At 38.2% G+C, this 23,202-nt stretch overlaps 1 protein-coding gene across 1 annotated transcript; it reads right to left on the reverse strand.

Moving 5' to 3' along the window:
• Positions 1–7,676: 7,676 nt before the first annotated feature.
• Positions 7,677–12,453, reverse strand: LOC125231149. Its single transcript, XM_048136510.1, has 4 exons — positions 12,336–12,453; positions 10,982–11,171; positions 8,776–8,993; positions 7,677–8,416 (listed from the first exon to the last, which is right to left on the reverse strand). Exons 1-4 carry the CDS (start codon positions 12,451–12,453, stop codon positions 7,677–7,679), a joined length of 1,266 nt encoding a protein of 421 aa, XP_047992467.1.
• Between the last annotated feature and the right edge of the window lie 10,749 nt (positions 12,454–23,202).

Genomic DNA, 23,202 nt, shown 5'->3' on the forward strand with positions numbered 1-23,202 from the left:
ATGAACATTTAATCAGTTTACAACGTGGCAATCGAAGTCGGTGGTCACTTTTTTTGATATCGGTGGTCAAAAAATCCACCGAAACCACGGAAATCAACTCCACTGATATCAAATTTTATAGCTTTTTTGGAGATAACTGCAATAGCATGAATGATACAGAGGAGATGTTATAATGACGTAATAACATACTTTCAAGGATTTGTTAGTACCTTACATAACGACAAATGGACCTAAACTGTGGGAGTAAATTGATCCACCGAATCTTAAAAAACATGGGACCAAACCCAGCGAACGACTGAGAAACCTTCAAAAAGTCCCCTTTATAAAACGGTACTACATCTCCTCTACACTGAATGGTTAAAACATAGCTAAAACTAACTATATTTGTGCTACTACGTCCCTGATTTACTAATTTGTAAGAGTAATGTCATGTTTAAAAAATTACACCGAAATCAGTCACTAGCCCGGGACACATGGTAAATTTGTCTTTACTCGATGAGTTTAGCTAACATATTATTTTTATACAGAAAATATGATGGGTTAACTAATACCTTATACGTGAATATCTATAACAACTGCGATCAACAACTCCATTTTGAGTTATGATTTTTTGTTTTGCAAATTTTGAGTGCGGGACACGCCCACCGACGGTCATTTTTCGCATTTAATATTTTATTACTCATATCATACAAATAATAAATAAATAATGTTAAGGTGTACCAAATAGAACAGAGGCTAAAGATTATGCCTGATTTAATTCAGATTTTTAGAACAGTCCGTTCTGACGTTTTTTGCCTCGGACACGTAAAAACGCGCCTCCTGAGAAATGCCCGGGCGTTGAAATTAGAAAGCTCTAGGCGCATGGCTGTAAATTCAGATCTGAACAGCTGAAACTCACGGATTAGGCTGGTAAGATAGGTTTTGAACTTGATAGGTTCAGTAGTTTTTGAGAAAAATACGGAAAACTACGGAACCCTACACTGAGTGTGGCCCGACACGGTCTTGGCCGGTTTTTTCACTCTCTCACATATGAATGACAGAGACATGTGGTGATATGGCTTAGACACTTGCACAGGCGCCGCCTGGCGGGATAAAATGTCAGTGTGCCTCCTCATTTCATCTAGAGGATTACTTATATCCAGTAATCGAAATGTTGTACCACTGCCTATTGCCAGGGGCGGCTCACTACGCGATCCTTTCGCCGCGCTACAAGTACATGCCGGCGGCCGCGAGTTCGCGGCCCATTCAGTAGCGACGACCTTCGCGCGGCGCAATAGAATTCAATGTCGTCTGCACGCGTGCGGTCCGTTTGTTAATGTAGGTAAGAATTTAGAATGGCGGCGTTTTGTGAACATCAAAGGAGTGAGCCTTCTGTACTTGTACTATTATATATTCTGTGCTATTGCGTGCTATGAATTTGAGTAGCTAGGTACTATGTGCGTCCACTGATCACGCGTGCTATGCTACATGTGCTATAAAAACACACAGCATGTGATATAAAAACTCTAAATTCTATTTAATAATGTAAAAATTGTAAATGCTTGGAAATAAATCCATTACTTGATATTACCCCCAGTCGAAGTTGTCCCCCAGCACCTGATTCGTAACTGGAAAATACTGTTATTGTCTTTTCAGCGTTTCTTCCGACTTTATGCTTATTTCCAACGAGGGAGATGTAAATTAATATAGATGCGTGTTTGAGTATTGCTGTAGGTATAGTATAGCCTAAAGTATCGTACGACGTTTTTCAGTACAGATGAGCCTCCGAAGTTTCGACCTGGCATATAATGAACCACTTCTCGCACTAGTGCGTAAAAAAAACACCATCTGTACTGAAATAGTTATTTGTTATACAAGAGTGCAAAGTTGTATTTTAACGCCGAGTGTGGAATTGAAAAACGAGCAAGCGAAAGGATTCTATAGTTGAACCACGAGCGAAGCGAGTGGTTCGAGAATAGAATCCTGAGGTTGCGAGTTTTTCAACACACGAGAAGTAAAATACATTTGCACTCGTGTGTAACACAACACTTTTCCCCTCACTATAGCGAGGAAAGTACAACGCAAAAAACGCGTTTATCATTGCTTCCAGTAGTTCCACAGGTGGTAAAACATCTTCATCACTAGATTAACCAACTTTTATCAATTTTAAAGCAGAAATTTTGCCTCTATTCAAGGTCAAATTACTTTATCCACTAGTGGATAAAATGCGTTTTTACTCGCTGGTATTAAAGGACAAAACACGTGTTTCCGAGCTAGTGAGGGGAAAAGGTTATTTAAATATTATTTTAAACATAAAAGCTAGCTAATGTCTAAAATAGGTCCTTGAGGCATTGTACCATGGATACTGGCGACATTTCCTCGCTGTATCGCAATGCTGATACGTTGTGCGAGGAAGTCGCTAGCTCTTCGGTCACCAGCACGGGAAGCATGGTCGCGCGATAGACGATAAAACAAGTGCCTACGCCAAATCTTGGAATTAGCTGTCAAAGTGGACCCCAGGCTCCCATGAGCCGTGGCAAAGGTCGGGATAACGCGAGCAGAATTATGAGTTTCTTATATAATTATGTAAATATGTTCATGTAAATAAAGAGATTTATTTTATTATTTTAAAAGATCAAAATGAAAAAGTTCAGAGCGTCAGAGCTATACCAAAACAAGTACCAAATTTCCTCAGAGTGAAGTCAATTACATACTGCGTATTAACAAATTGGCTATTAATTATTAATTAATACGTCGGTCTGAGCTTTAACGGAAAGATTCCACGTGTTTTAAATTAATGTGGTTTTAAAATATCTCATTATGATTTAATCGATAATCATAAAGACTTTTGCTTATTAATTTTAATACCCTATCGGAAGTATATAATTAGGTTAAAATTGATATCTTCAAGATCACTCGATACGTCGCACTTTTAATGAAAATTGATATCTGAAAAACCTTTTTTCAGTACAGATGTTGTTTTTTTTACGCACTAGTGCGAGAAGTGGTTCATTATATGCCAGGTCGAAACTTAGGCTCATCTGTACTGAAAAACGTCGTACGATACACGTGCGAAAAGGAAATTCGTAACTCGTGTCGATTTAAAACACTCCCTTTGGTCGTGTTTTAATTTATCGCCACTCTTTTCGAACTTCCTTTTTTACGCACTTGTAACGTAATGTACTATTTCAGTACAGTACAGATGGTGTTTCATTACGCACTAGTGCGAGAAGTGGTTCATTATATGTCAGGTCGAAACTTTGGAGGGCCATCTGTGTGCGTAGCCAAATTCACAAACGCTTCACGAAACGCTCACGAGTAGTGAGCGAATCGTGAACGAATAGTGAGCGAATCGTGAACGAATCGTGAGCGAATCGTGAACGAATCGTGAGCGAATCGTGAAAGAATCACTATTCTTCGTCGTAATCGTTTGGGCATTTAGTTACACACACTGTACTAAAAAACGTCGTATCATACACGTGCGAAGAAACTTTTAATTTTTTTCGCACTGGTATCGTTATGTACTATAATTAAATTTTCCGCTCGTATTAAATTTACACACATACGTATGTGGATTGTAAAGAAATGGCAAGTTTTCTCTGCGTATTACAGAAGTAGGGCGACAACAATACGCGCTGCCAATTAGCGAGATTAGACGCGGTGACCAGCCTTTTGCAAACATTGCGGACAGTTTTCATATTCATATTTCATATATTCATATTCATTTATTGCATCCAATGTGTTCCAGGGTATTATTTATTATTTATTTAGGTTTGCCAACAGGTGTAATACAAAGATATGTAATGTGATATGCAATAAAAATTTGAATTTGAATTTTACTTATACATTAAATTTACTTATAAGATAAGCTTGCTCGAGTAAATTATTTTTATTTATTTATTATAAACTGGCCAGTGTAGGTTGTAGCTCACTGGTTCAGTAATAGCCTATTCACTCTTGACTTGAATTCACCCAGATTGTATTCGGGATAATTATAAATAGATTAAGTTATAAATAGATGTTACAAAAGTATACGTGCTCATTGACCCTATTAGGGCGAGGCAACTTATTTATGCTATTAGGGATTGCATTATCTGACGGGTTTTTAATATTCGAATAATTCGGATAATACAATTTTTATTATTCGAATATCCGGATAATCGGATAATTTCGGATAATGTATAAATAGAACAAAAAAAAATGTTTCAAGAAACATAATTTGTAAAACTAGCGCAAAATAAGTAGTTTTGTATGTACACAAACACATTGTGATATACAATAGGCTACTAGACTCGTATCGAATTTAGCACATCAAGTTATTGTTTTCTGTAGTATTTGACTTAAGAAATCAATATTTATAGCTTGCGGGCATTAAAAGTGCGTGATGACTGCGTATTTTTAATTAAATATGTGTGTATGTTTTTTTTAAATTATGGACTCCGAAAACGGTGTTGGCCAATGGAGTGACGTTACATAATTCAGATCAACTATGGAAATTAGAGGTAGTAATCTGATCTCCATAGAAGCAACCTCTATTGTATTAAAATTCATAGTCGTTGACGGGTGTGACAATGTGAAATATTTTTTCTAAATATACTGACGTCATGTCATAGATATTCTATAGATTAATATGGCTGATGTTGTTTTTGCCTGATCACGTAAAAGTAAACTTTAAATAATTTTTTTGCGGGTTTTTAAGTCGTAATAAAATATGGTACTATTTTTTTTTCGTTTAATAAGACAGTAATTAATAATATAAAGACATACTTTGAAAAAGGGTCAAGTAGCCTATTGTAGAAAATATAGGAGGGCTTTATGTTATTAATTGACTTGTTATGATATTGCCTTCTATTTACAATACTCATTATCAGCCAAATGACGTACGTGCTTGGCATCCCCCAACGTTTCTGCGCTATGGTTAAACTTGCATATCCCCAACCCAATCGGATCAGTAAAATCTAGGTACTTACATTTTTCATCACGCTTTATCGTGGTCACCCTACCCACTACCGGGCTTAGCGTCGCTCATTACAAGCGAATCCGTAAGGCCGTGGCCTGGATGCATGCGATCGGCGAGTCGGTATCGCGACGCGATTTGCGATAAATCAAGCCTTGTCTATATCCTAATGTTTGCGACGGTGATCGATCGTAATAACTGCCATAGTTGTCTTTATTTTTCTATTAGGTGCAACGTGCAAATCATTGCATTGTTTACCTACTAAATAGATGAAGCACGGGACTCTTAAACTTACGGGACTTACTTATAGGTTAGTTGTCAGCTTTTTGGGCACCAGAAATGAGAAGTAGCCTCACAAACATACATATATTATTACCCCCGTGTCATGTTACTTTACGATCGGGAGGATTTTTAACCGACTACAAAAAAGGAGGAGGTTCTCAATTCGTCGGGAACTTTTATTATCGGCTTGGGTCCGCTCCGTAGCATATCGTTGTCAACTCCCCTTCCGTATTGATATCGTTAGCCACAGATCGTTAAGCGATTGTACTCTTTGATACGGGTTCTAGATTTGTCGCATACGTCGAGTCTGTGGCCTTAGAGCTTTAAGATTCTCATTGTCCGGCCGGGGCATTGCCAGCGTGGTCACTGTCTATACAGCAGCGTAATAGAAGGAGAACTGAGGGAATATCTGGGTGGCTAGCCGAATGGCACAAACGCTCACGAAACGCTCACGAAACGAAGCGCTAGTAGATATCTATCTCTATCGCGCTTGCGTATTGGCGCGACAGAGCCAGCGGCGTATCGCTTTCGTTTGGCGTCGGAGAAATGCCATTCGGCTACGGGGCCTGGAACTAAAGCTTAAGATGTGGCTTTTGTTCTTTTTCATTGGTATTTTTGTCCAGGCACTACAGAAGAGCGATAAGGAAAGCTAGCGACAAAAAGAGGATACGGTAGCGAAAATGCTAAAATGGAAAGGAGTCCCCCTTTCAACTTGGGAATTTTAGTTAAATCTAGTTAATTACAAGTGTTATTAACTAGATTTATCAAAAAAAAATTGTCCATATAACAACTCAGAACAAATCGATAGATGTATCAAGAATGCCTGGAAGAGCTTCTGGTCCATGAAAGCGCTAATGAAGGGTGACCTTCCTCTGTGTCTTAAGCGCAAACTCCTTGACATGTGCATCCTGCCTATCATGACTTACGGGGCACAAACTTGGTCATTAACTGAGGCTCTAAAGTTGAAACTCAAGGTTTGCCAGCGAGCGATGGAGCGTAGTATATTAGGTGTTCGTAGAACTGACCGAATCAGAAACACGGAACTACGCTCCAGAACTGGAGTTGTAGATGTGGGCGTCAAGACCGCTAAGCTAAAGTGGGACTGGGCTGGACATGTCTGCCGCATGCACCCGGAAAGGTGGGCCAAAATATTTACAGACTGGGACCCGCGAAACACCATAGACGGGGCAGGCCGGGGTGCAGGCAGACCAAAAAGGAGATGGCGGGACGACCTGGACGCATTCTACCCGAAATGGTGGGAAAATGCCAACAACAGGGTCGAGTGGAGAAAGCGAGGGGAGGCCTTTGCCCAGCAGTGGGACACAAAAGAGGCTAATTAAAAAAAAAAAAAAAGAAAAACAACTCAGTCAAAAGATAGATATTTCAAAACCGCTCTCGACTCTTTCCTCCTTCAAAACTTAATCAAACGGAACGAAATTTGAGAATCTGAATAACAATGAAATAATCTATGTCGGACCGTTTAGCTTTTTTGGTTAATTGTTACCAATCTTGAGTATCACACCTTTTTTGCGCCACAATGAAAAAGGCCTTTTTGGAAATTTTTGATTGGCTCTAGTCTTTAAAAAGCAGAATATCAAAAAAATCAAAACGGTCAGACACAGATAAAAATAATAACAATCTGTGTTGAAAAAATCATTGCTCTATCTTCAAAAACCAGGGAGGAAATAGGAGAATTGACCCCTACCGTATCGTCTTAAGCGATCGTGACGTTGCCTGTGTAAATCCTGGGTCCCCTCGGAAGGGAGCGTTCGGCCGGGCTGCAGCGGGACGGCGAGCGTGCGTTCACCATATGCAGCATCAACTCAGAACTTTATTATGAACTTTAATTGCTTGATATGCACTATTATATATATGACTAGACTCTCATGAGCCGTGGATAATGCCGGGACAACGCAAGGAGGATGATGATTAAAATAAATTTCTTGAATTTCGCAAAAAGCATAAAGTAAACGTGTTTTTTTTTGTGAAAATTTTGAAGTGTGTACTTAGTAGTATAATCGGCGTCAAAGAAAACAAGCCAAACGCGGAAGTTTACCGAACTGGTGGATATTACTTACAGATTAGGTTTCATTTTTAATTAATAATTAATAAGTCTGGCTAAGCTTCCGCGGAAAAGCCACACGAATAAAATTACAGTAAATTCAGGCATGTTTTAATTGATCATCAAAAGACGTTATGATCTTCTGTAAAGCGATTGCTTATTAATTTTAATGAAGTATATGAAAGCAGTTTGGCTTGCTTTTTATTTTATAATTTTATTTGTCGAGCGTGGCCACTGAGAACCTTCAAATTAAGGTATCAGAAATAAATATTTCACTAAATTAAGAAATCTTTTAATCAATACTCATATCAAAATTAATCAAAGTTCAAAATTTCAAGAAATTACAACCCTTCTGAAGTTGTCGGTTATTTCTGTGATAAAATCGATCTATTGTTCCTATTTATTCATAGTAGATCTCAGCGCAGTATACGCCGAGTATATCGACTTGATAACCGACATGAGCGACGTGTAACTAAGACTCGCCAGTCCCCTCGCCGACAGATGCAGCGTCTTCTGCGAATTCCGCAGCATCAGCAGCACCAACTTCCTGTTCTTCACATCAAAGTGCTCCCATTTACAAGCGTACACAGCATCCTCAAACGCTTTACTCGCATCCATCAGCCTCTGACCTGTTATACAATCCATAGACACTTGCACCAGTGCAAAAGGCACTTCCATGTACGTATTCTCTAACCCTCCTAGCAACTCAGCTATAAGACCACAGGATAGCAGAGCGAATTCTATAGCTATAGCGCTTTTAAAGATAGTTTCCACTTGGTTGATGAGATTAATATTAGTTGCATGACTTTTCATAATGCTCACTAAACGTTCTGTCACATAATTGTTGATGATTCTTTCTTTCTTCTTTTTGACGGCGTTAACTTGTCTTGATACACTATTAGAGCAACTTGGCCCATCTATTGAACCAGGCTGGACTTCTTTATAGTGTGTTTGAGCGTCATCCAAAAGATGTAGTAACTCTTGACTGAGGGCCAGCATCTGTGCTTCGGAGTAGCCGACGATGATGATGATGAATCCGGTGATGTTGGCTGGAGCGTAGACGGTGAGGAAGACGCCGGCAAAAAAAGCTATGTTTGCCAGCTCGAAGTTTGGGGATTCGTACATTGGCTCTAGACCTGCAAAATAATAAAAGCAGTTTCAGATACAACGCATTCAGAAAACTAGGAATATCGGGACACTGAAGACAAAAATTATGGTTTTAGAATATACGAATATATGCAGTAGATCTTATATCCAATTATAGAACATTAAAGCACAAGAGAAAATAAGTAGGAATTGCTTGGAGGAATGTTTGGCTGGTTTGAAAAGTAAAAAAATTACTCAGCTCCTATGAAAGTAGAATATTTAGTAGTTGGTAACTAGAGCATTCTTCAAACCTTAGATTTCATGCAGATTATTTCATTGTATGAAAAATGACACAAAAATGTATGAGACTAACCTATGAGAAGTTATAAATATCTTATAATGATCGCACCTAGAAGAATCTGCTCATCTTCAGTCAAATGCCGCCCAGGTTTGAGCAGCGGCACCCCCACGTACACAACCCCGTTACCGATGATGATCAGCCAGAAGATGATGGCCCGTTTCTTCACGGTCTTGAGCGTTGCGAGCACATTCCTGGACATACGACTGGAGGGGGCCAATGCTGCGTCACAGTCGAGGTACTCTGATACGAGTTTCTTTAGTTTTGGGCTGAAAGTTTAGCTTGGTTACAATGTATCTCGAATAAATGTTTTAGGAAGTGAGGCTGAAGTCAAAAAAATTTTAGCCGAGAACTTTCTACGTATAGGCGGTTCAGTAGACCTTAATCAATGCAACTAATGAACTGATATTCTATATAAATATTCTTCAATTAATATTATCTTCGATACGAGTAGTTACTCATGAAATAAAACTATCCTTCAATTCTTACGTCGGGAATTCTATAAAAAAAAGAGCACAAGAGCAAATCGTCACTACTTTAAAAAAAAATCTCGTATGTCACGCTGTTCCTCAAAGTTAAAACGCAGTAAGTCTATATGCATTTCATACATACTTATACCTTGTACTTTTAGCTGTTGAAAAAAGTGTAAACAAACCGGAGCCGTCAAATTTGACAGTTCCAGGGATAGTGAACCTTTTAAGGCCAGATCGAAGAACAAAATTGTAGGTCGCTACTTACTTGGTACTTTTTATTCATGGTGAGCCAATTTTAATGATTATAAACGCATAAATGGTAAGTAAGGTGAGAGTAACAATGCGATTCCTTGTATTTATAGGTATTTAAAAAACTGTTAACAAACCGTCAAATAGTTGTTTATCAGTAACGTTTGGTTCCTGTTAAAATATTCGTATTTAAAAATAAGTAATTGAGCTCACTACTATAGTCCGTTCCATTCCAAAAACATATACCTACTTTCGCTTAATTTTACCAAATACCTAATACCTACTCGTCTTGTCTAATTGTACAATTAGACAAGACGAGTGTAAGTAATTACAAGTTTATAATGGGTCGGCAAACGCACATTGCTAATGTGAAACCAGAAAACTGGGGAAGATGCGAAGAACATGTCATCAAGGAAGAGAAGAAAATGAAAGAGTTAGACAACAAGATTGACGATTTGGCCGACAGAATAATAATAAATGTGACAGAATCATCTTCGTTTTCATCCTCATCATCGTCATCGTCCTCACCACAATAAAATAACGTATATATAAAGTATTGCGTTTTACTTAAAAATATACATATGTTTTCACCATTAAACACATAGAACGACTTATTTTTTTATTATTTCATGCACAGATAATCTTAATTATATTTCTATTGCTTTTTTATATTTCTCTGTCTTTCATCAAAATTTAGTGTGGTACCTATAAATATTGCTGAATCAACTAAACTACCATCTAGTATAAAAAAATACAGAAATATAACAATCATCATCTCATACGGAGAAACGGAAGCTCGAAAACACAAATATCAAATTTGGAACAGATGATGATGATGATGATGATTGATAACAAGAATGTCAAAATGACAGATAAAATAAAAAATCGCGTAAGGCCGGCAACAGACGAGTCTTAATTTTCATAATCTTAAAAGAAAATTGTATGCAAACTGACACTGACAGATCTGTCAGTGTCAGTTTGAACTGTCAATTTGCATACAATTTTTTTTAAGATTATGAATTTTTAAGACTGTCTGTTGCCGGCCTAAGTGTTACACCCAGATTAAAATGCAACCATGAGTTTTAAACCTCTGCCAAATTGGGTACTTTTTGGTTGAAGATTTCCTGAAGAAAATAATTATATTAATTAAATGTAATGACGATAAGCTTGTATTCATGAAGGTGTATTATGTTTCGTCAAATTAAACGAAATTACATGTTAGTGGAATGAAATGGAAAATAGTAGTGAACTCAATTTATTTTTAAATAGAGAAAAAAAATCAGGAACCAAACGTTACCTAATAAACAACCCTCAAATTTGACAGCTCCGGTTTGTTTACACTTTTTTCAAGAGCCAAAAGTACAAGGTATACTACAATTTTCTTTTCATTGACAGGTGAAAATACAATTTTTTTTAAAAGTAGTGACGAAATAATGTTTGTACATGAACAGAAAACTGGTTTTTCGTTTTTCATTTATTTTTAAGTGATCTTGGTGGTTGGTTGGAGCTGGTTGGTGGCTGGTCACAATTCTCACCCATTAAAGTACATGTAAAGAAGTTTCACAACACCGATAGAGCTGCTGATGGTCAGTGACACCAACAGTATGACGAAGAGCATATCGCCGCCTCCTCGCCAGAAGATGTACCAGTAAGTCGAGATGTGATATGTGTAGAAGTATAGTACTAAGACTATGGCTGATGTCAAGTAGAGTAATATCGGGATACCTGAGGAAATAGTGAATTATGACTTAACAAGAAAATAACCTAACCACAAAATTAACATTTTGAAAAAACCCCCGACCGCGACATAGTAGACCGATTTTCATGAAACTTGGCTAAAGAATACTCGCGACTAACTCAGCTTTCAGACAAAAAAAAAATCAAAATCGGTTCATCCGTTCGGGAGCTACGATGCCACAGACAGACACACACACAGACAGACAGACAAACAGACATACAGATAGACAGATAGACAGACAGACACGTCATCCCGTCGTTTTTGCGTCGGGGGTTAAAAAATGACTCAGGATAGAACAGGGTACCACCCTAGGTATCAGACTGTTCTTTTTCTGTTTGTCTTTTTTTTTAGTGATCACGTGACACAACGGCAACTGAATGTCGTTGATTGTGATTTGATTTGCTTCCAATTGGCAAGTATAAGAGATGCCTCTTTTTTTTGTGGTGGAAAACATTGCGAGGAAACCAAATACATGATCCTAGCTTCCCGTCTTACATAGTGGACTGATTGACATCTAGACAGATTTATAGGGTGAAATAAAAAGGTCCGTACAAACTTGGCACATAGACTTTTGAGGTCATAATGAACAATTTTCATGACCAATGCTGAAATCGCAAAAAAATTGGCTGTTCCTTAGAAATCAGCGGCATCATGACAGTCGAAACTCGATTTTTTAATATGGGATTTCAATATTGGTCCCATAGTATAGTTGTTAATTCATCCTCCTTGCGTTATCCCGGCATTTGCCACGGCTCATGGGAGCCTGGGGTCCTCTTTGACAACTAATCCCAAGATTTGGTGTAGGCACTAGTTTTACGAAAGCGACCGCCATCTGACCTTCCAACCTGGAGGTTAACTAGCCCTTATTGGGATTAGTCCGGTTTCCTCACGATGTTTTCCTTCACCGAAAAGCGACTGGCAAATATCAAATGACATTTCGCACATAAGTTCCGAAAAACTCATTGGTACGAGCCAAGGTTCGAACCCGCGACCTCCGGATCGAAAGTCGCACGCTCTTACCGCTAGGCCACCAGCGCTTCATAGTTGTTAATTATGACCTCAAAAATCACTATGCAGAACGGTTATTTTTATTTCACCGTGTACCTATATGCAACCGGGCAACACAGAAAACTCTGGTAGAAGAATCTTACGTTTATTATCCCTGCTGTTGACATCAAGTGCCATGATGCGCAAGAGCACCTCAGCATTCCACAGCATCGTCGGCAGGTCGTGGTGACGCAGCCCGAACTTTTGCAGCGTGGACAACATGCTGAAAGCTTGAAACAGAAGGCTCGCTTAATCTTATGTCCGCTTTTGAGAAAAATAACATACATACATACATACAATCACTCCTGTTTCCTAGAGGAGTGGGCAGAGATGACGGATTTCCACTTACTACGATCCTGACAAATCACTTTCGCTCCATACACTTTCAGGTTTCTCATGCACGCTTGTCGGTTTCGAGTACTTCTGACCTGGCCTTTTTGCAATATTTCGCCGATCTTTTTTTTATTATAAATGGGCTTACTCTTGGCCACAGACTGACCAAAGGCAAAGACGTGGCCTACGATGGAGTGAGCTCGCCCAGAAGATGCCTGTTCACTCATGATTTGAAGGTTGCCGGGTTAAATGAGCTCAGAAATATAGCCGCCGGCAAGGAATTCCACTCCTTGGCAGTGCGCATAAGAAAAGAAGAAGCAACGCGCTTCGTGCGAATTCGCGGAATATCTACCAAGTAAGCAGAAAAGTCGAGAAAAGTTCGTACCTATAAGGTATTCCACTTCCAATTGACCCTTCTACTCTTTTTTCAGATACTTTTGAGAAAAAATATGGAGCAAATACTCTCTTTTATGAAATACGTAGGTATGTCCTTTAGACCAGTCCGAGAAGCAAAACTCCATTTGTACCTCCTGTAAGCGGAGTATAATATACACAGTCAACCAATTGGAACCCCAGGCCACTGTAGAACTATACCATGATGACGTTATAAATCAGATTGTAAGAAATATAAGAAATCTCTTACTGCTTGTCATTTTGACATGGTTGTAGAGTGGCTTAGGGTTCCTATACGTAATTGGTTGACTATACGTACGAATGTCTGATTATGGTAGGTATATATATATCATACTTACATACGATCATATTATAGTTATGTATCCCATAACTACCCCTTTATGGATAGCTAATGAAACTGTTCAAATTTTAGTGCCACTCTTGGCATTAAGGAATTGAAATCTTGACATTGCAGTGACATGTTGCCAGCCCGTTGCCTACGCCACAATTTAACCCATATCCCACAGTCGACTTCTACGACTCCCGAAGGAAGGGGACGGTGAAATTCTCAACCGCTCACCACACGGGCGGGATTTGCCTGATTTATATTTGAAGATATACATTGCAAGCAAGTTAAAGCTTATAAAATTCTATAACCAGGGTGATTTACTGTTATACGTGATGTTTAAGTACATCTTTAGCTTGAACAACATTGATAAAACAACATTGTCATCCTTACATTACTAGAAATATCCGTATAATTCAAAATAACAGGTATATTTTCCTTCCATCCATTATTATTATTATTTCCTTTATTTATTTTTTCTCTTAGATTAGGCTATTTTATAATATGATTATAAAAGTAAAATACAAAACCACATACAAAACAATACAAAATATATAAACACATTATAAAAAACCTAACCTAGGGTGCCGCCAGCAGCGGGGTAGGGCCCAAGCTGCCGGTGGTTAGGGCTGCAGAGAGAGGAACCGTCGGACTATCCGCGCCGTGTCCAAGATCACCGCCTTCTGCATCTGGCCCTTGATCCAGCCACCTAGCGAGAGTCTCTTAAGATGTTGGTCGAGACTCTTCGCTATGAGACCGTTCGCTGAAACGACTATCGGAACAATGATCGTTGAATCAACATCCCACATGGCGGTTATCTCGTGAGCCAAGTCTAGGTACTTACTGGACTTGTCCTTCTCGGCTTTCACGAGATTCTCATCATGGGGGATGGTGATGTCAACGAGCACTGCCCGGCGTTGCAGTCGATCTATTATCACAATGTCAGGCTTATTGGCTACAATAGTCCTGTCAGTGATAATAGATCGATCCCAATAGAGCGTGGCACGACCATTTTCAAGAACTGGCGCAGGTAAGTACTTGTAGTACGGTACTTCGCGGTCCACAAGGCCGTATTGAAGAGCAAGTTGCTGGTGAATAATCCTGGCTACGAGATTATGTCTGTGCAAGTACTCGCCGTTAGCAAGATGAGAACAACCGGAAATGATATGCCTGAGTGACTCTCCGGGACGGCGGCATGCCCGACAAATGTCGACCGTACCGTCCTTCAGGATATATTTCCGGTAGTTGTTCGTCATCATAACTTCGTCCGCAATTGCACAGGCAAAACCCTCGGTTTCTCCGAAGAGGTCCCCGAATCGTAACCAGTTCACCGATGCGAGCAGGTCTACATCGGGTCCCGTGAGGGCCTTGTAGAACCGCCCGTGTAGCTGCTTGCTCTCCCATACCGCCTTGCGGTCCGCAGTACTTAGTACCACAGGTTTGCGCCAGTTCTCTTTCGCCAAGGAGAGCGGCGTGAGGTTTCCGTCAACTGCCACCACATCACGATGCATCCCACACTCGTTGTTAAGGAAGTAATTCCTGAGATTGTACACCTCACGGTTGTGGAGATCTTTGGCGTTTAGGAAGCCTCGACCTCCGCACTTCCGTGGGATGTACAATCTCATAACAGACGAGCGCGGGTGTAACATACGATGTGTGGTAAGCAGTGAACGGACCCTCCGATCCAGGGCGTCCAGCTCAGTCTGGGTCCACCGTAGTATGCCAAAGGAGTATGTGAGTAGAGGCATTACCCAGGCGTTAAAGGCGCGCACTTTGTTGCCTCCTGACAAAAGACTGTTAAGAACTTTTGTGAGCCGACTGAAAAAGCGCTCCTTCACCGACCGTCTAATGCCAACATCCTCAATACCCAACGACTGTGACATACCAAGGTACTTATAGGTTTCTGATTCAGAGATAGATCTGAACGACATCGTCTCAGAAAGTTGTAAATTTTCTGAATTTACAACCTCCCCCCGCTGTACATGCATGACCGCACACTTATCGATACCAAACTCCATTCTGATGGCGGTACTGAAAACTTCTGTGGTTTTCAATAGCACCATAAGGTCTTGGGTGTTCGGTGCAAATAGTTTGAGATCGTCCATGTACAGAAGGTGAGAGATGACTGCACCCTCTCTCCGAAGCCGGCAACCTAGCCCAGAATCCTTCAGCAGCGTGCTGAGGGGATTCAGAGCTAGGCAGAACCATAATGGACTCAAACTGTCACCCTGGAATATTCCTCGCTCAATCCTTATTATCTTATACTATTAAACGAGCAATTCTTGTATATTTATTTATTTATTTATTTATTTATTTATTTATATATACCGACGATCTCGGAAACCGCTCTAACGATTTCGCTGAAATTTGTTTTGTGGGGGTTTTCGGGGGTGAAAAATCGATCTAGCGTAGCCTTAGATCCCGGAAAACGCGAATTTTCGAGTTTTCTTGAGTTTTTCTTTCGCATTTGTAAACGTAAAATATGGTCCTTAATTTCGCCGCGCGCGCATCGATTCCGCGTAGCTCAGTCGCACGAGGTCGGTCTAATGTACGCAGATAGATCGTAGGTGTCAGGGTTTCGAATCCCGGCCAGAAATTAAGTTTTTGTTTTTTGTCTTTTTTTTTGTTTTTGTATTTATAAGAGTTTTTTTTTTATCTAAAGACGTGATATATTAAAATAGAACCGAGCGAAGCTCGGTCGCCCAGATATTTATTATTATAACGGCTGAAACAGGTAAAAGCCCGTGGATTACTCTTTCATAATTAACGAATTGTATAATTGCTTGCGAAGCACTTAATCAAACTTTTACAACGTTTTTGCTTACAAGTTATGCTTTATAAAAGAAATATCTAACAGCATTTATATCTTCCAAACGAACTTTAACTCTAAAGTATACTGGTTAAAGGTTCTTTTAAAGTCATAGTAGATTTGTTTTACTTAGATACCGGATTTCTCAACCCTATTTAGGGAGAAATTTCATTCAAAGCAGCGCAATAGAATTTTTAAACCCTTTTGTTGGGGTCGTTTATAAAATTACATCTTAGCACCTTTTTTATGACGTCTTTAACAAAGAACTTTTCGCAAATTACGTTTGCCCTTATTTCTTTATACAACTTTAGTTAATGTTGATTCCAGTTTTCATATTTATTATTATTTTTTGTATTTTGTATGTTTTATTAATTAATCATTCCTACATCAATTATTTACAATGATTATTTTTAGACAATGAAACTACCAATTAATCAATGAGAGAATTGCTTATGTTTCGTTTTAATCCTGCCGGCCTACCATGCTTCCAATTTTATCACTTATCCACGTGGATAAGACATCTGTCACTCTCACACTGACATACTTGCTAAAGCGTGACAGACGTCTTATCCACGTGGATAAGTGATAAAATTAGAAGCATGATACGCCGGCTGGCCAATTTCTCAAATGATTATTATTAATAGCCTACATGGTGTCCCACTGCTGGGCAAAGGCCTCCCCCATGGATCTCCATCCGTCACGGTCTTGAGCAATCTCCGGCCAGTCGCTAAGATATGCGTCCAGGTCATCCCGCCATCTCCGCCTAGGTCTGCCAGATCCTCGCCCGTCTTGCGGCACCCAGACCGTGGCAATTTTTGCCCACCTCTGCGGATGCATGCGACAGACATGGCCGGCCCAGTCCCATTTCAGCTTGGCGGTCTTAACTCCAACATCAGTAATGCCTGTTTTAGAGCGCAGCGTAGAGTTACGGATTCTGTCAATCCGTTTTACTCCTAGCATACTGCGCTCCATGGCTCTTTGGCAAACCTTCAATTTGGCAAACCTTCACAAATGATAAATTATTAAAATGCTTCGCTAAAATAAAATACTAAAATTATTCAAATCTCCCTAGATTTGAACAGGCACATCTTCTGTGAGCTCACTCCATCGTAGGCCACGTCTTTGCCTTCGGGTAGTCTGTGGCCAAGAGTAAGCCCATTCATAATAAAAAAACTAATACGACAATAAAAAAAAACTAAGATACGTACTTACTACGTACCTTCTCTCAACGATGCCGCTATCTTAATAGACACAATTAAATTGCGAACTTATATTTGTACTTAAAACGCATGCACCCCAAGCATTTTTTAAAGAGCCTCATCATTAATTAGGTATTTAATTCGGCATTATGCATTTCATTTAATATTAACAAGTACGTAGGATTGTGTAGCCAACACACTGTGACGAAAAAACGCTGCGCTATTGTTAGGACGTTAATGTATGGCGGGATTAGAGGCCGAACCGATAGGTATTTTTTCAATAACTATTAGTCTGACAGGTTAGTCTCTGAGTACCTAGCTAATGTCACAGTTGGTTACGTTTTGTAAGCTTTTCCTAGCTGGCTCCCCAATCGCTTTTCTGTGGTGGATCACGACCTTTGGCTAGGCCGGCAGATCTTATGAAATGAGCGTTTTTTTTCAAAAAAACCTCGCGTTTAGAATACTTGCAAATATTATGATATTAAATTCGGCCCGTCATAATACTTTATTATTTATTAAGCACAGCTTATAATTAAATGATTACTAGTCATGCGTTAATTCAGTTTAGGCATTACAGCTAATTGGTTATCATTAAAACATATTAATGGGCACCATAATTATACAGTGGATTTTGCGCTATAATTTTAATACACGTGTTTACACATTATGCTCATAAATGAGTTAATATGTGTTTATATATTGTACGAGTATATGTACCTACTGTATAAAGATTACACTCAAGTACTAAGTATAGGAGTATGAAACTTTCAAAAAGCAAACCCTAAATGCGAAAATAATAGTTATTTGTTTTACAAGGGGGCAAAGTAGTTGTTTAACCGCACGTGCCAATATTGATACCCGAGCATTGAGGTTAAACAAACATTGCCACCGAGTGAAACACAATTTTTTTCACCACACCAACACTATGAAAATATGAACTGTAAAACATCAAAATAAATAAAGTACTTCAATTTATACATTATGATTCAAAATCATCATTTATACGTGAATACCAACACCCAGCTTTAGACATCAAGTTAAAATTTGTATGAAATTACTTTGCACTCTTGTGGATAAAATGCAATTTTGCTATCAGTTTTCGAATAGCAAAGAACGTCTTTATCAGTTGGTGTGGTGAAAATTCTATTTACTTACCTATGATATTAGAAATTACTATAAAATATGACATCACGTGTATGACTGATTCCCGGGTAGTAATAAGGAAATAAAACGTAATACATACCGATTCTTCCAGCACCATTCCCTATTTAATAACGCAATGTCTGTAAAGCCCCCTGTCAAAGCAGAGTCGTCACATTTGTTAGGCTTTAAAAACATTTAGTATCCTCTCTCGGAAGACAATACCTAGTAATTAATATAGATGTGCCATTCTTGTGCTCCCGGGACAAAACATTCGCAATTTCCAACCTTATTATAGACAGACGAAGGTAATACAGTAAAATAAATAAATAAAATAAATATTATAGGACATTCTTACACAGATTGACTGAGGTCCACGGTAAGCTCAAGAAGGCTTGTGTAGGTAGTGGGTACTCAGACAACGATATATACAGGGTGTCCCACGGCGATGCCACATGGAGGGAAAGTACCTTAAATATCGTAGATAGCATATTTTGCTGAAAGAAGACTTCATTTTATTTTCAAAACTTAGTAAAAGTGCATTCAAATTTCTTTAATTTTTACTACGAGGACTTATACAGGGTGTATAGCGGGTCAGTAAGGCCGGTATGAGATCCCGCAGTCCTACATGAAAATCGTCTAAGGGGACCATCCATCACTTTCAAATTGATGAAAAATGGCATTTACAGATTTTGGAAAAAAACATACAGGGTGTGAGAAAAAGGGCATTTTTGACAAACTTTTTTTTTTGGTGCATTGTCGTGAGTTGACCCCTAAGCAATTATTGATGGATGGTCCCCATAGACTGTTTTCATGTAGGACTACGGGATCTCATACCGGCCTTACTGACCCGCTATCAAAATACACCCTGTATGAGTCCTCATAGTAAAAATTAAAAAAAATTGAATGCACTTTTACTAAGTTTTGAAAATAAAATGAAGTCTTCTTTCAGCAAAATATGCTATCTATGATATTTAAGGTACTTTCCCTCCATGTGGCATCGCCGTGGGACACCCTGTATAATATATAAATTGGATATCCGCAGACTTTCACTGTATTATATGTATATAGGTAAATTAAGTCACTATTAAGTTATTATTTTAATTATAGTTAAATTAAGTATAATACATTACTAAAATCCTACTCTAAATACATTTGCATGTTGTATGAAGACAGCTGGAAAAGGTGGAACTATATCTAACATAATATTAAGACATGTAACTAACCCTTTTTCTGCAAATAAATATATCTTATCTTATCTAAATACTTATATACATAGAAAACATCCATGACTCAGGAACAAATATCTGTGCTCATCACACAAACAAATGCCCTTACCAGGAATACCGGGATTCGAACCCAGGACCGCGGCGTAGCAGGCAGGGTCACTAACTCACTACCGACTGCGCCAGACCGGTCGTCAAAAACAGTGTTTAACAATATTTCAAAGGCAAATGAAACTTTAAAATCAAGCAGATATTATCTCCAAAACAGTTAATACTAATATTGCAGACATATATCCTTTCATTTGCGTTTCCACTATTTTTAAATCTAAATTTTCGCTTGTGAATACGAGACATACCTACCTCGGATGCTCAGTTGCTTAGGACATACCAAACCATTAGGGCTCAAATAATTATGTAATTGAAATCCAGTAAGACGTAAAAATGCCATACGATAAATCAAAGGGCCCATTTAGACGGTACGAGAACTCGCATACGAGTTTTATTATATTGCGGTATTTGATGGCTCTGCAAAATTGTATGTGATCTCAGCAGCCCGCAATGTAACTGAAATCGCATGGGAGTTCACACGCCGCGCCGCGACATAGGGGTATTTGACTAAAAAAGCTGGCCAAAATTATTTATATACATTTTTATAAGTAGTTCCATTGTGTCAATACAAATATGCTATTTTAATTTATTTTTATTTTTTCTTATTTGCATCGAGTAATGGCCAGCTTTTTTATTGAAATACCCCTATGTGCGCCGCCTAAATCAGGTCTAAAGTCCTACGCAATTACCTCACTAAAGACCAAATACATTTGGGTAAGGAATAATGTGAGACTATGACAAGGCCAAACAATAGTCAAGTCACTATATTCTTTATACAAATAGGCTTACAATAATACATACATACATACATATAATCACGCCTGTATCCCATAAAGGGGTAGGCAGAGCACATGAACTACTAAGTTTCTGTGCCACAATAAGCACTTTCAAATCGTCTTAATATACCTAATAATAATAACAACGCTCTGCTAATTTTTACTGCAAGTTCTATAACAGCTGTCCTCTTTATCTTGGACCATATCCCCCAAGGCATGTCTATATTATTATATCTCTATGGCAGACAAGGTCCCTGAGAAAATGCTTGGATAACGAAGAATTTTATTACTTGAGGAAAACTAGAAAGATATTGCCCCTGACAAAGTGAGCAATGAGATGTTTGTGTAATCTAGTCGCTGGAGAACTTTCTCATAAACTGCTGGCTCAGGTTTCTAATAAAACATTTTTTTATGAAGCATGTAATGTAATATGATTTCTAAGTTACTTGACTCAATGAAAATATTGTAAATGAGGCCACCTTATTTTGTATAGGAAAATATAATTACCTACGAATAAAAACGACAGTAAGTGCGTTTTCACATTTTCCGATCCGATATCGGATGTTGGACCTATATCCCATACATTTAAGCCGCCATCTTGGATTTTTGCCTTTGAAATCCTTCCGACATCCGACATCGGATCGGATAATGTGAAAACGCACTAAAGTTCATTGAATAATTGACATTATACTCGTAGGTAGGGTCAATTTGGTTTGAGAAAACAATGATGAATAACTATGACCATTTATACCACTAGACCTTAAGTGAGATAATTACCTAGTTATGTTTGAACTTAATTAAAGAGAAAAGTTGACGGAAAGTTTTTTCTTTGAGTAAATTTATACTCAGAGGATGTAAAGGTCCAATTTCGGCAACAACTTTTTCTTAACGAATTAAGAAAATAAATAAATATAGACTTTGTTCATTCAATTTTTCAAAATGTTTCTAATTGGCGGTGTCATGACTCATGAGACTCATGAGGATCCGCAGAGCCACTGAGTTAAACCTACATTACATTTCATGTCGTATGATGGCACGAATATGGAAATATATATAAAATATAGACGTCAGTACCACTGAAACAGCCAGACAAACCTCATTATCTCTAAACATAACCGTTTTGCATATTAACATAAAAATCTGGTTCCAATTCCATTAAGATTAAATCACCCCCTTTTCCCGGGTCTTCCCGACTCCAGTTATTAATTTCGGGCTTAATATTACTGCACAATATTACCCCAGAACGGTAATTTCTGAAATTACCGACGGTAAAATGCGTAATCTGTAATTCTCGCGGGTTCGGCCACAGAAAACATAGAAGCAGAGGACTAACTTTACCTCATGTCATGTAATACTTTATGAAATATTAAAAAAGGGTAACACTTGTAACCTTTCATCGCAAGTCTCTTCTAACAAATTAATATTAATGAGTATCCGATCCGGTTCTTTGGAGATATTTATCTATTCTTACCTATTTGCGCTCAAATATTTTTTTTAAATTGGATTTACATTTTCTTTTATATTTTTAATTTTATACGTCTTACAAAATATAGAATTTCAGATAATTTTGAAAATAAGCAAAGCCAACGTTTATAAAGGTTTCCACAGGGAATTACATTTTTTATACAGAAGGATCGAATATGTGTATTATAGATACGGAACGAAATTTTTGTAACCAAATCATTATTTAAGTTAGGCAAAAAATGTCAAGTAGCAAGTACTTTTTTTTGTTACCAATAAGTTCTATTACTTTAAGCTCAGCACAAAACACATTAAATAACCGCAGTAAAGATAAACTTCTGCTCTATATCCTCTGTGTAGATCCTAGCGCACGCTGTCCCCTGTAAGAACAGATGGGTTCCAACGGAATTTTCTTTTATGGCCTTTTCAGTAATGCCTGTGATTAAAATAAGTGGCCGTTGATTTTCTAAGATTATGAGTTCTTCTAAATTCTGTTGTAAATTTTAACTTTCTGGTCTATTGGCTACTAAAATAATATTTTACTGTTAGAGCTGATTTTGTAGGTGCTTCAAATGCAAGAAATAATTTAATATTAAGGGCCCTTTAGGACGCGTGAACTCGATTTCGTTACATTGTATTATGATGGCCGATCATAAAATCTGATTCTGAAGTTCCTTTGTAATATTTTGACGTTTATCACAATAAGTTGTTAAACAGGTAGAATAGAATCGTGGCTTTAGACGCTCGAAGATCTTATGGTCTAATAAATAAACTTTTTTAACAAAAAATAAAACCGCCTTCAAAAATAAGCGCGTTACAAAACACGGAGAAACTAAAAAGCAAAAAATAATAAACCTTTGAATTCAGATTTCTTATCGTATTGCAATGATCTAAACATCCAAATTATAAACAAATCAATTATTTTTGCAGTCGGTACCAGACCTGTTCATCGCCTTGCTATTGCCTGATTGCCCCACCCAACCATACGCAGGCTGGCACCGACTCCAAAAATAATTGATTTGTTTATAATTTGGATGTTTAGATCATTGCAATACGATAAGAAATCTGAATTCAAAGGTTTATTATTTTTTGCTTTTTAGTTTCTCCGTGTTTTGTAACGCGCTTATTTTTGAAGGCGGTTTTATTTTTTGTTAAAAAAGTTTATTTATTTGTTGATTTT

This window comes from Leguminivora glycinivorella, chromosome 11 (genome assembly GCF_023078275.1).
Source record: "Leguminivora glycinivorella isolate SPB_JAAS2020 chromosome 11, LegGlyc_1.1, whole genome shotgun sequence".
In the NCBI taxonomy this organism is placed as follows: Eukaryota; Metazoa; Arthropoda; class Insecta; order Lepidoptera; family Tortricidae; genus Leguminivora; species Leguminivora glycinivorella.